Raw genomic sequence first — 12,240 nt, 5'->3', positions numbered from 1 at the left:
ATTAAATAAGAATTCTAATAAACTAGTTTATTACAAATATTTATTCATTATCAAGGATTTTCACATTAACTAGGATTTTTACTTTAGTTAATATTAAAACTCTTACAAACTCTAAATTATAGTTGATATTAAACTTAAACACTCTCCATATTTTTTTCTACCAAATTGATTCATTCAGAACAATTCACAGCAACAACCTTTTTTTTTATGGATTATTGGATCAATATCTTCGAGTTATAGTACTTTGCCGTTCTAATCCTATTGACTGGATACATGAAAAATGTCAAAAACCGCAATATCTGCCCTCTCCATTTGGTAAGATAGTATTTTTTTTTTTTTCCATTTTCTTTCTTCTCTTTTTGTGTTTATTTCCGATTATCTACTAGAAAAAAAAAATATGAAAATGAACCTTTTTTCACTATTTTTTTATAGCATCAATGTCGTACCTTGGGATGCAATGCTGTGCATGTCTCGGGTTCCTGTCTGCTGCAACGGACGACTTCAACTAGCTACTATAGTCTCTCGAAGACAAATTATAATGCCCTATGATTAAATTACTATATCTATTAATATGTAGGGTCTATAGCAAGGAAAATAAATTTATGCTTAATAAATGGTTTCGTTTGTGCAGTGTGCCGGTTGCAAATGAGTTGGGGAGATGAGATACAAAGGCTGAGAATCTCTCTATTAAAGTTAGCAGCTTGACTGATTGGGTTTCAGCTGGAGTTTTCTCTTGCATTCTGTGTTTAGCATTTGGCAACAAAATTGCTTCCTTGTCTGGTGGTGATGAGGAGGTCCCAGGCTTCTACCAGCTTTCTCAGTTTTACTCAACAGTGTTCAGTCCACACTTTTCAGGGAGAAAATTAACTTGGGAATTAAACTCGCTTGCGTAATTAAGAGAGTTTCTTGTATTTCATGGCCATGTTTTTTCCCTAACAACAATTGCATATTCCATTACTGCGCAGGGCGCTGGTATTCAACGTGAGGCTGCAAGTGAAGGTGAGAGGTAAGAACTGCAGTATCTCTCTCTTTTTCACGGCTCTTTAATGGATGAGTACTTAAATTACTCAATATTGAGATATTATGGTGTGCAAAGATTATTTATTTAATAATCATTTGGCTTAGTTCATTCAATTTTATAGCTAGGGCATTTGGATTGGAATGATTCTGGGAGTTGTACTGCAATTGCTTGCACTTTGCTGCATGACCATAAGAACTGATTGGGATGGCCAGGTGAGTGAGAGAGCGAGAGAGAAAACGCGTCTCCTTTTCCAAGCCTCTTTTCTATTAAATATGTGAGACCAGGAGCAAGACTACATGCATGGTATATCATGACACTTTTCGTATCTGTTTTTCTCTTCTTCTTTTTCCAATAGGTAAAGAAGTCATTGGCGCGTAAATCGGATCCTGAGACCATCGGAAGAACGCCGTGGAGGTTCTAATCAAGAAAAAGTGCATGGATGAACCCTATCATTTCCCATCTTTAGTCTCTTTGTCCATGCAACAACCATCCATTATGGTGATGGGATGCCTGCTTTAATCGTTGATTTTGGAAGAGTTGAGCATAGCCACACTTCCTTGACCTCGATCACCCATAACGCAGTCAAGTTCAGCAAATTAATCGCAATTCTCTTCATTGTTTCTTAGCAATGGCTGCCCCTCAAGCTTGTTTTGAAACCCAGCATCTTATTGCTTGAATTTAAGGCATAAGAACACTAATAGAGAGCAACACAAAGCACTTTCATCTCCTGAAGATCACGTTTTAGCATTCAAGCGACAAAATTACTTTTCCATAACAATGCTCTGCAATGAAATCTATGTTCTCTTCATCCCAGTCATATATTAACATAACATAATCGCAGGAAATAAGTTTACAACCCATGATCGTAATCCGAGGAGACATAAGAAAATAGGGCTGCTGCGAAAAACCAGCAGACATCAAGACGAAGCATTGCATGTATCAGTTTGGAAGGAATGGCGTAATCCAATTCAAAGTTGTACCATTAGGAGGGGAAAGTGTTGCTATTGGAAACTGTAATTGGTTTTCATGATTATGAATAAAAAGGGTTTCTTCTTACAGATTTGATTGGAACGCTACATGTATCAATTCCACAGATGGACACGGAAACTTTTTATTTATTTTCACACCGTATTGTTGTATTATCCCATCAGCATATTGTATGCCGGTAAATCTTTCACGGTGTAGACATCTTCAAGGGAAAGCTCCCGCTCTAACTGTGTCCTTGTAGACTTCAAAACATCCTGGAAAATGGTAAAAATATAAGACAATGTGTGCAAGATTGCATGGAGCAGATAGATAGAATCACAGTTGAATTGAAAATTATTTATGAAATGATTGGACAGCAGAAAGATTTTGAAAACAAATTTACATTAAATTCCATATATGAAGCCCGCTTCGCAAGCCACTGAGCATCCATCATTTGAAATGCTATGCAATAAAGGTTGTCAAATGCCATTTCATCGTCTGCTAGTAGTTCTAAGAATCTGACTCCTGCCAGAGTGGATGGCTTCCCTGCAAATGAAATTTTACATCAAGTTTTCAATCCATGGTTGGAGCATTTGAATTTGCAAAGGAAAGAAAGAAGATAGAGAGCATCACAACTGTACAAGGAAAATTACAAAACTTAGCAATTCATTATTAACCCACAAAATTGTTGGGAATATCATTGCTCTAATGCTGACTGGCATTTAATCAAGTCGCCTTACCAGAACTGTGTAACTATTAAAGAGACATCAGATATCCCCTAAATTCAGATGTCAATTACCTGTCTGAAGATCCAACATTTGTGCCAACATAAAAGAAATGTTAACCCCAGCCACAGCAAAGGGATATTCCCACTCAGCTCTAGTTCCATCTCTTTTGTTCAACAATCTCTGGAATGAGTCCTGTCAACCAAAGAGCAGATTAATAAGCCTGCCAGTTTTAGAACTAGCAACCAAAATCATTTTCACAACATCAAATCATCACACAAAGAAAAAGCAACATGCTTGCTCAATCAACAATTTCTTATGGAGCTCAAACATGTTAAATGGAACCAACAAGTAATGGCCACCTCAGAGCACATAGAATCCAGAAAACCTTTATAGAAAATGTATGCACTTCCAGGAAGTCCCATATCACGCATGATGGCCATTTGGATATTTTTCATTCAAGAACCATCCAAAATCAAACACTTGACGACTACACACACAACACAATTTTTTATGCCTTTCAAGGCCATAAAACATAAGGAGCAGGCTAGAATTCCCAAGCATCCAAACATGTACAAAGAGGCATACAAGACACCATGCACCAAATATTATTTCTCCACGCAGGTATGCAAAAAAAATTAGAACGAAAGGAGGCCACAATTTCTTTTAATATGAGAAAGGATAAAATGCAACAGTCAGAAAAGGAAACAACACAGAAAAATAAGAGAAAGTGAATGGGGAGGCAATACATACTAAATTTCATTTTTCACAGCCTCTCATTTGCAGAACTCATACATGTCGGGAAAGAAACAAATCAAAATCACACTTATCAACTATCAATGAAACTGAATAACATAGTTTTTAACAAGAGATCACAATGTTAGGATCACCTTCCAACAGCCAATACTAAATGTTGAGATGCACATTGTGGCAGATGCCAGATAGCAGTTACTAGTTTACAGTACAAACTCAAATCCATTGATGGACACTAGAACCTATACCCAAAATATGAATAGTTTACAGTAGAAACTCAAATCCATTGACTATGAGCATTCTCACTATTAAAGAATAACATCCAGTTTGGAATCTGGAAATGATGAGCACTCTTTTTGAGGTATGTACTTCAGAGTTTCAGACTTCAAACAAAAAACCAGTGCCAGAATGCATTCCCAACAAACATGATCATATCATGTGCATGCTGATGGAGTTAGACTCGTATACAATACATGGAATGGGTCATTTATCAATCACTTTAAATAGCATCAGACACTGCATGAAAGAAAATAATACCTAACCTATGTCATTCAAAGTTAAGGACAAACCGGATATTTCTTGGCAAAAAAAATCAGATTCTCCAATGATATAAATCCTCCACCCCTTCAAATATCATGGAAAAGAGTTGCATAAGTATACTTTAAAAGGAATAATTCCGAGTATATATCACATCTAAAACCAGTTTCCACACATCTTCTACATACCGAAAATCAGTTGATGGGTCTGAGCCTTGCCAACCCATATCTTTCCAAAGCTCAGACTTTAAAGACGGGAGCTCTCTATCGGGGTAAGCAAGCCTCCATAATTGTTTAAGTGCATCCTGCAAAGTAAAAGAAAAATGATCCAGCACTTCAAATGCAATTCAACTGCATGATTTCCAATCCATTTTTATTGAATAAACTAAAATCCAGATTTCATATATATTCCCTTAAATGTTAACAACTAAACAGAAAATAAATTAAGAATAAGCGGGGCCAGAAGTAAATAAAATTGGGAAACTGATGTGCCGTGAATGATTCGAAAGATTATAATCCCCATGATGCACATCACAAACAGAAGAAGACTTACTTGATGCACTGCCTGAGAACCATCAAAGGGAACTCCCAACCTTTGCTGAAGATCTCCAAGTCTTGTTTCCTTCAAAGAAGCCAATTTACAGAATCAAAATCCAAGCTCTTCTATAACAATGCATAAAATTGATTGAATTCAAAGAAAAATGGCCACGTCATTGTAAAATATCAAAATCTGAAAATACAAAGACAAGATTCCACATGTATAGCTTAAAAGAGTACGTAAATTGATAATGCTTGCAAAATATGAAGATATTAGAGGAAAGTGCAACATTTGATAGTTTTCCTGTAGGATCATATTAGAAGACAACAAATGTTTTTTAAAAAGAAGAAAGCAAGTTAAGCAGTTTGTGGTGGTATACTCCACATGCACACAACCATATCCAGCACTTCAATCTAGGAGGAATGTCATACAATGTTGTGTTTAGAGGAAAAAACTGACTGGACAGAACTATATATAACTATGTGGTAAAGAGTGTTTAACTTGATTTAACAGAAAGCATACACAAGAGAAACAACATAAAAATGTAGACTATTATGTTTCTAGACAAAACAGCACACTGAGGACAGAATAAAAGAAAATCCATGATGCTCAAAAAATTATCAAGCGTGTGAAATGAGTAGCTTTAGAATATATGGATATTATCCGGATAACTATATATACCTGTAAAGGACTAAGAGAAGGTTGAAGAAGCTTCCTGTTTGATCCATTTTGACTGAGAGAAGAAAAAGGCAAAAGCCGTGCAATAAGTGATCCAGAACCTAGCACAATATTTGCTACAGAAACCAACATAAAGTTGTCAGTCACCTACAACAATCTGCAATGTAATCAAAGATCACAAAGACCTTTAAATCTCAAAGGTCATGCAGAGTAATTTCAATGAATAGGAATTTATCCTTCAGAAGAAAGATGGAGAGAGCCTAATAAGCAGAAATATCCAGCTTAAACTTCACAATGCAATGATTACAGAAAATCCCAATAAGCCAAAACAAGCTTGCAGGCCCTGCCACGCTTTAGATCCGAATTATTCTTGTTTACAAGATTCTGACACTTTTGAAATTTAAATAAATAAATAAATAAACTTCCTCCTAAACATGACATGGCCATGCCTAACAGCTGATCATCAACAAAATTCAATAAACAATTCATGATAAATGCTAGGTTAGTAATACAAAAAATTGTTTCTATAAGGAACAAAAAATACATTACCAAGTATGAACAGATGAAACAAAGGAGCAACAACTTCAGTTCTATTCACAATTTGAGAAGAAACAATACTATACATTCTCCTAAAACAAGGCTGCTCAACACAGTCTCCATAAATCATAGAAAAGCAAGACAGAAAAAAGAGTGAAAAAAGAAATACCACACACCTAACCATTGCGCCCACTGTGCAATCAATTGCGAAAACACAAAAGTCCAGTGAATTTGCTGCTTCCTCCGTTCATCGTCCCATAGATCTTCAAGTATGGGTACCTATAACATTAGTTTAATTCTTAATTTTACTTAAATAGCATAACAATTAAAATAAAAGAAAAGAAAAGAAAAGGTGGCTACTGACGGGAACAGAAGAATCATCAATGTGATTGCCGAGTAAAGGTTCGCTTAAGCCATCAACCTCAGAAGAATCAAAAAGTTCGTCGTTCCTTTTTCCATCAACGTCACCATGATGTAGTCTCCTTCTCATTGTTCTTGTCGCCATTTTAATTAATTAAGCCTAGAATTAATCAAATCAAATTAAATCACATAAAACATGTAAAAACCCTAAACCCAATTTTTATAAAAAAAAAATAATAATAATAATAAGCCTGTAACTGCTGCGAAATAAAAATAAAAATAAAAGGAAGAGAAGAGAAAGAGCGTACCACAGCAGGTGTTGGCATAAAGGAAGGAAGGGAAGTTTGGAATGGAAAGCGTATAAAAAGAAGGGAAACCTCGCAGTTAAGAAAGCTTATGACCAATATTCTTTATTATTATTATTATCCTATTTATAACAAACTGCCGAAATTATATTCTTTAAAAGAGAAGAAGAGGAAGACGAAGAAGAAGGTGTCCTGTCCTGTCCTGTTGTCACGATGACTCGACCCTTGCAACCGCCATTTCTCCTCTCCTCTCCTCTCCTCTCCTCTCCACGGTGTCCTCCCTGGAAGCACGGGGAGAGACAATACACTTACAGATCTGTCACGATTTTTCCTTTTTCTTTTTTTATTCAAATTTCTGCTTCAATCTAATTTCTACTTGCTCTATTATACTTGTAGTTTTGCAATCTAATATATGCTACTAATAAAAAAATATTGAATATATATATAATCTTTTTACTCATACATTTTTTATCAAAAATATTTTTTATTAGTACCATTTTTTTAACTAAGAGTAAAAGCAATTAAAAAAATCAAGAATTTGAATAATTTAAAATAATCAGAAAATATCATAAGTATTTTAAGTTAAGAAAAAAATTATCGTGGTATTTTAACAAATAAAATATTTAAAATCATGTTAGGCCATTAAAAGAAAAAATAAATAATTTGATAATCTTGTTAAGAAATTATAATAAAATAGATTACATATTAGACTTAAATATAATAATTAACAAAATGGTGAGATTGATGGTATGACATTTCATGATGGTAATTTAACAAACATATATGACATTTTTTATTGAAAAACTCGTTGACTAAGGCTCTGTTTGGACTTATTGGGTTTATAAATTAAAACATTATTGTTGCTGCATGTAGAAGCGCTAGATATTAAAGTTTTATTAACAAAAGCTAATAAATATTTGGTTATGATTTTTTTATTGTTATTTTAAAAGTAAACAATAAGTGTTTGGTTACACGTATATTAAAACTTATGTTGAAAATCAAAATGCAAATAATAGTATAGGTAATTTTTCATGGATATAAAAAAAATGACATGTAAAATTTAAATAAAATAACTTAGTTTTTAGTCATTTAATTAGTATTGCTTTAGTGAAACAAATGGATGTTGTGTATTTAGAATAATAAGATTTACTTATTCAAAAAGGTTAAAGGATAAATTTGTAACAAGTACTTAAAACTTAAAAGTGTATTTTTAAAGTTTTATATTATCATATTATATTTAAAAGTAAACCAAACATATTCGGGCAACTAAGAAAAAAAAAAGGCAAGAAAACTTGAAGGAACCAAGCAAAGACAAATGATCCAAAAACTTTTAGATAATTGAAACAAACTCCATAAGATCCTCTAAAAATATCTTGGGAGGTACTGCAATAATATAATAAACTATTGATATTGTGAAACCTAAAACCAGCAACCTCAAAATATTAACCCTAAAATTACTGTGAAGTTATAAAATCAATAACAAAAAAAATAAAAATAATAAAATAATAATAAAAAAACCCAAATAGAATCAAATTGGAAATCTGAAAAAGTCACCTAGCTATTGATATTGTTTTCAACCCTCTTCCAATCTCTCCCCAAACTATGTAACAAACTTCCACAGCTAAATCAACACACGAAGATTTTGTTTCATGGTTGCTGTTATAATTTATTTTTGGGTTTCTTCTAAACTTTTTTTTTAAATAAGAACAAAAAAATTTTTAAAAAAAATAAAAAGCAACAACAAATTTTTTAAAAAATGAAAATGAAAAAGACTGGCAAGAATAGGCTAAAAAAGTTTTCAAATGTATGAAGAAACCATGTTAGAGGTTTAGACAAAACTAGAAGATCAATTGTACCCCATTATACTCAAAATTAAAGGATTATGCATACTCATGATCAAATTAAATGATTATCAAATGAATTTGCATAAAAATTAAGTTTAAAGACTTAATTAGACTTTTAATATGACAATTTAATGTAATCAAGGGCCTAATTAAATATTTGATTAATTTTAAGAAGTAATCTAGGTCCAATTAAAAGAATTAATTAAGTGAAAAGACTTAATTGAACTTTTAATTGGTCAAATTAATGTTATTAGGGACTTAATTGGTGAAAAATTAAGTTTGGAAGCATAATTTGAATTTAATTGAGAACATTGAAATTTTAAAGGATATATTTAACTTTTTTCAAGCTCAATTGGGTGAAATCATGGACAAAATTGCAAGAAAATCAAAATGTGGAGGTCAATTAGAGGTCAAATTGAAGAATTTCAAAACCAATCACCACTTTGTAAAAAGAACATAAATTTAAAGGTTCAATCGAAGAAGACTAGGGGTGAAATTGCAAGGAATCCAAAAGATAAGGGCTGATAAGGGGTTGCATTACAAAATTCCAAAGGTTCAAGGACCAGATTGAAAAATACTATAATTTCACTATTCACCATCTTCTTCTCATTTAAAAAAGAGAAAAGGATGTTCAAGTGCCCACCTTTCATCCCTAATTTATCCCTTACTTCATCATTATACCGCACAAATCTTATTTCAACTTATACTCTAGTATTTGTACTTTATTTTAATATGAAATTCCAGCTTTAATGGCACCAAAAACACATGTCGATCCTCTCTTAAAAATACTACCCAGCATTGTTCTACCTACAAAAACAGCCTTGGCCCCATTTATCAAATGCAAAGCAAGACAATTTTGTGTCCATCACACACAAATATTATGTCAACTCATACATTGGTATTTGTACCTGACGCTAAACTAAAATTACATCTCTAACAGCATAAAAAACACATGTAGATTCTCTTCTAAAAACACTACCCAACATTGTTCTTCCTGAAAAAAAAGTCTTAGTCCCCTCTTTGTAAGTTGCAAAACAGGACAAACTTTTGTCTTTAACTCCAATAAATGGCTGGGATTTTTCTTCAACATCAAGGGTCGAGATCCCATTAATTTATAAGCCCTAAGACCTTCTCATTTCTCCTATAAAACCCCCCTCTAAGAAAGAAAGAAAAAACCCTAACCCAATGGGGGTTGGAAAGAGATGAACACTGCCATAAACAAACTTTTCATCTATGAAAACTCCAACCAAAACACCTTAAAATAGACCCCAAATCATACAAAGCTTTAACCATTAAAAGACCATATGAATAACCATTTTCCATGCCAGAAAAGTCTATCTCTAAGACAACCCTCAAATCATCACAAAACAGCTACTGGTAGGAGCAACCAACTATGAGGAAAACAATAGGCGCAAACATCAAACTTCAACGTAGTAAAGCCCCCTTTACTTAGATCCATTTATGGCACTGCTAGTGGGGAATCAATTTGGTTCCTTGTGCTGTCGGGATCACCTAGCGGGGGTCGCGATGTTGTTTGGCGACCGCGAAGGCTCTCTTGTCGTGCCTCCTGTGTGAGGTGTGGTGTGTTGGAAAGGTTTTTATTTATTTATTTAATCATAAAATTATGATTAATGTTTAGGAGTCGCCATCTAGTATTATGGTCACTAGGAACCTATGGTTTGCGAAGTCTAAGTAAAGGACTAGTTGTGCAAAGGGAAGATACATCACCCCTAGTGCACCTTACCTAAGGTAAGCTGCATTGTTATTTGATTGTTTTTTGTTGGTCTTTTAGGCAAATCTCTCTTTCTGAGAGAGTCTCTACCTTATCGGGTTAAATCCTAACCGTTCTAAAATCTGAACTTTAGCATCGCATTTTTACACTTTGTATCTTTAATACTTGAGAGTGTACGTTATCATATAATTTTACACCCCACAAATATTAAAGTTTACATTTGGACCCCAAAACTGATTAGAAAAAGATTTTTGACATATTGGTCAAATCCTAATGGATAATCGTAAATTGGTCACGATATCCATTGTCAGAATTGTTTTTTTTTATGAAAAATATGCTTGGAAAAATTTTAGGATTTAGGCGTATGCAACAAAATTTTTTTTTTTTTTGAAAATGTTTTGATTTTTTAAAAAATATATTTCGAAGAAAAACCAGGTATTTTAATACCGAATTTGTATTTTATAATGTAAATATAAAACTCGATATTATGCAAAATGGATAGAAAAATATTTTAGAAAATAAAAAAAAAAAAATGTTTTTTGAATTTTTTGGATTTTTTTTCAAAAAAAAATGGGGGGCCGAGCTAGGCCAGACCTGCCCAACCATTTGGGCTAGGCCAAAACTAGCCCGGCCCAATGGCAGAGTTAATTATTCTACCGCTGCATGCAGAAATGAATTCTGCATGCAGCGGCCTCGACGAAGAAGAAGGAGGCGATGCTGGGAGGAGAAAGTTGCCTGGCGTTGGGGTCTCGGTCGTGATGAGGTGGTTCGGCCGGTGGCTCAGGGGGCGTCGGCTGAGGTGATGGTGGCTGGAGTTGGTTGTGGGAGGAAGAAGAAAAGTTATAAAGGAGAGAAAAGCCGGAATGAGAAGAGAGAGAAGGTCACGGTGGCTGCTCTGCCACTGATGAGGAGCTGGGTTGATGGAAATTATGGTGGTCAAGCCGGTTGTGGAGGTGGAGGTCGACACTGATGTTGCTGCTACCGGTGCTGGAGAAGGAAGAAAACAAAAATGGTGGTGCTACTGTTGTGGAGGAAAAAGGAGAAGCACCAGTGGGGAGGGAGAAGTGTGGTGGAGACGATGGTTGTTCAACTGGTAGTGACAGCGGTGGGGGTGGCTGAAGGCACGGCTGAGAAGGAGAAAGGAAAGAGGGAAAGACGGCAGAAAAATAAGAAGAAAAAACAGGGGAGATAACTGGTTTTTCTCCGATTTTGGATTTGATTTTCTCCTCCTTCAGGTCATCAACGGAGCCTCTATTTATAGGCGGTGGAAGAGGGTAATCTCGTTTATACCTGGGTAAAATTGCAGCCCTTGATTCTGTTGGGAAGGATCCCAACCGTTGGCTCAAAGTAGGCATCTTCAATTGTCAATTCTGCATAAAAAGCTGCCTGAGAGGTCATGCTTAGGCCGATGCCGGTGCTGATTTGCTGTCATTCAGACTGAGAGATTCATATGGGGATGTAGAGTGACTATAGAGGATCATTTTCGTGCAAGTTTGGTTAAATTTGATGGATGTTTGGTGCATTAAATGCACCTGCAAAGTAAGCGACCAAACCAGCTTTATCCAGTTAAAACAACAACACAATGAACAGTGACTAGACGACGCGTCGTCTGGTCTTCTTTTTTTTTTAAATCAAAAACAGCGTCGTTTTAGGTCTAAATTAGGGATTTTTACTCATTTTAATTTAGTCCCTAGTCTTTCAATTTCTTTCAATGGAACCCCTAATTGACCCAAAACTTTTGATTTAATACAATTAAACTCATGATGAACTTTAATTGCAGCCCTGTATTTACACACCTTTTGCAATATGGTCCTTGGTCTTGGAATTTGTCAATTTAACCCCTAATTGACCATCAAACTTTCAATTTCTTAAATTTCACCCCCGGATGTTTGTCAATTAAGCTCCTCAATTTTTGTGCCTTTTTGCAAATTGGTCCTTGGCTCCGAATTTCTTCAATTTAGCCCCTAATTGACCCCAAAACTTCAATTTTCTTGCAATTTGGCCCCTGATTTCAATCAATTAACTTGGTAAAAATTAAATTTGGTCTCTTAAAATTTCAATCTTCTCAATTAAGCCTAAATTAGGCTCTCAAACTTAATTTTATTAAACCCATGAGAACTTGGTCTACATTTTAAAAATATCAAAAAAATTATTTTGTTTGTCTAAATATCAAGGATTATAAATATATACATAAGATGTATTCCTAAAAAATACAAAAATATGTTTTGACTCTAAAATGACTAGG

At 34.4% G+C, this 12,240-nt stretch overlaps 1 protein-coding gene and 1 long non-coding RNA gene across 3 annotated transcripts; one reads left to right on the top strand and one right to left on the bottom strand.

Annotated features, from left to right (window-relative positions):
• The first annotated feature begins 394 nt into the window (after window positions 1-394).
• Window positions 395-1,829, top strand: LOC118042454 (uncharacterized). Its single transcript, XR_004686467.2, has 3 exons — window positions 395-1,006; window positions 1,143-1,233; window positions 1,377-1,829. It is a non-coding gene; the product is annotated as an uncharacterized lncRNA (long non-coding RNA).
• Window positions 1,830-2,023: 194 nt separating this feature from the next.
• LOC118042453 (uncharacterized) lies at window positions 2,024-6,809 on the bottom strand. 2 transcript variants are annotated; one of them, XM_035050130.2, is made up of 10 exons: window positions 6,423-6,809; window positions 6,119-6,274; window positions 5,931-6,033; window positions 5,221-5,333; window positions 4,555-4,623; window positions 4,191-4,306; window positions 4,035-4,089; window positions 2,787-2,907; window positions 2,391-2,533; window positions 2,024-2,262 (listed from the first exon to the last, which is right to left on the bottom strand). In XM_035050130.2, the coding sequence occupies exons 2-10, from the start codon at window positions 6,257-6,259 to the stop codon at window positions 2,161-2,163; spliced, it is 963 nt and encodes a 320-aa protein (XP_034906021.1). In that variant the 5' UTR covers window positions 6,260-6,274; window positions 6,423-6,809; the 3' UTR covers window positions 2,024-2,160. The 2 variants fall into 2 exon arrangements, with proteins under 2 accessions (XP_034906021.1, XP_034906023.1); XM_035050132.2 differs by lacking the exons at window positions 6,119-6,274; window positions 6,423-6,809 and having other exon boundaries at window positions 5,221-5,272.
• Between the last annotated feature and the right edge of the window lie 5,431 nt (window positions 6,810-12,240).

Source organism: Populus alba, chromosome 13, assembly GCF_005239225.2.
Source record: "Populus alba chromosome 13, ASM523922v2, whole genome shotgun sequence".
In the NCBI taxonomy this organism is placed as follows: domain Eukaryota; kingdom Viridiplantae; phylum Streptophyta; class Magnoliopsida; order Malpighiales; family Salicaceae; genus Populus; species Populus alba.
This window is presented reverse-complemented; position numbering and strand designations above follow the sequence as displayed.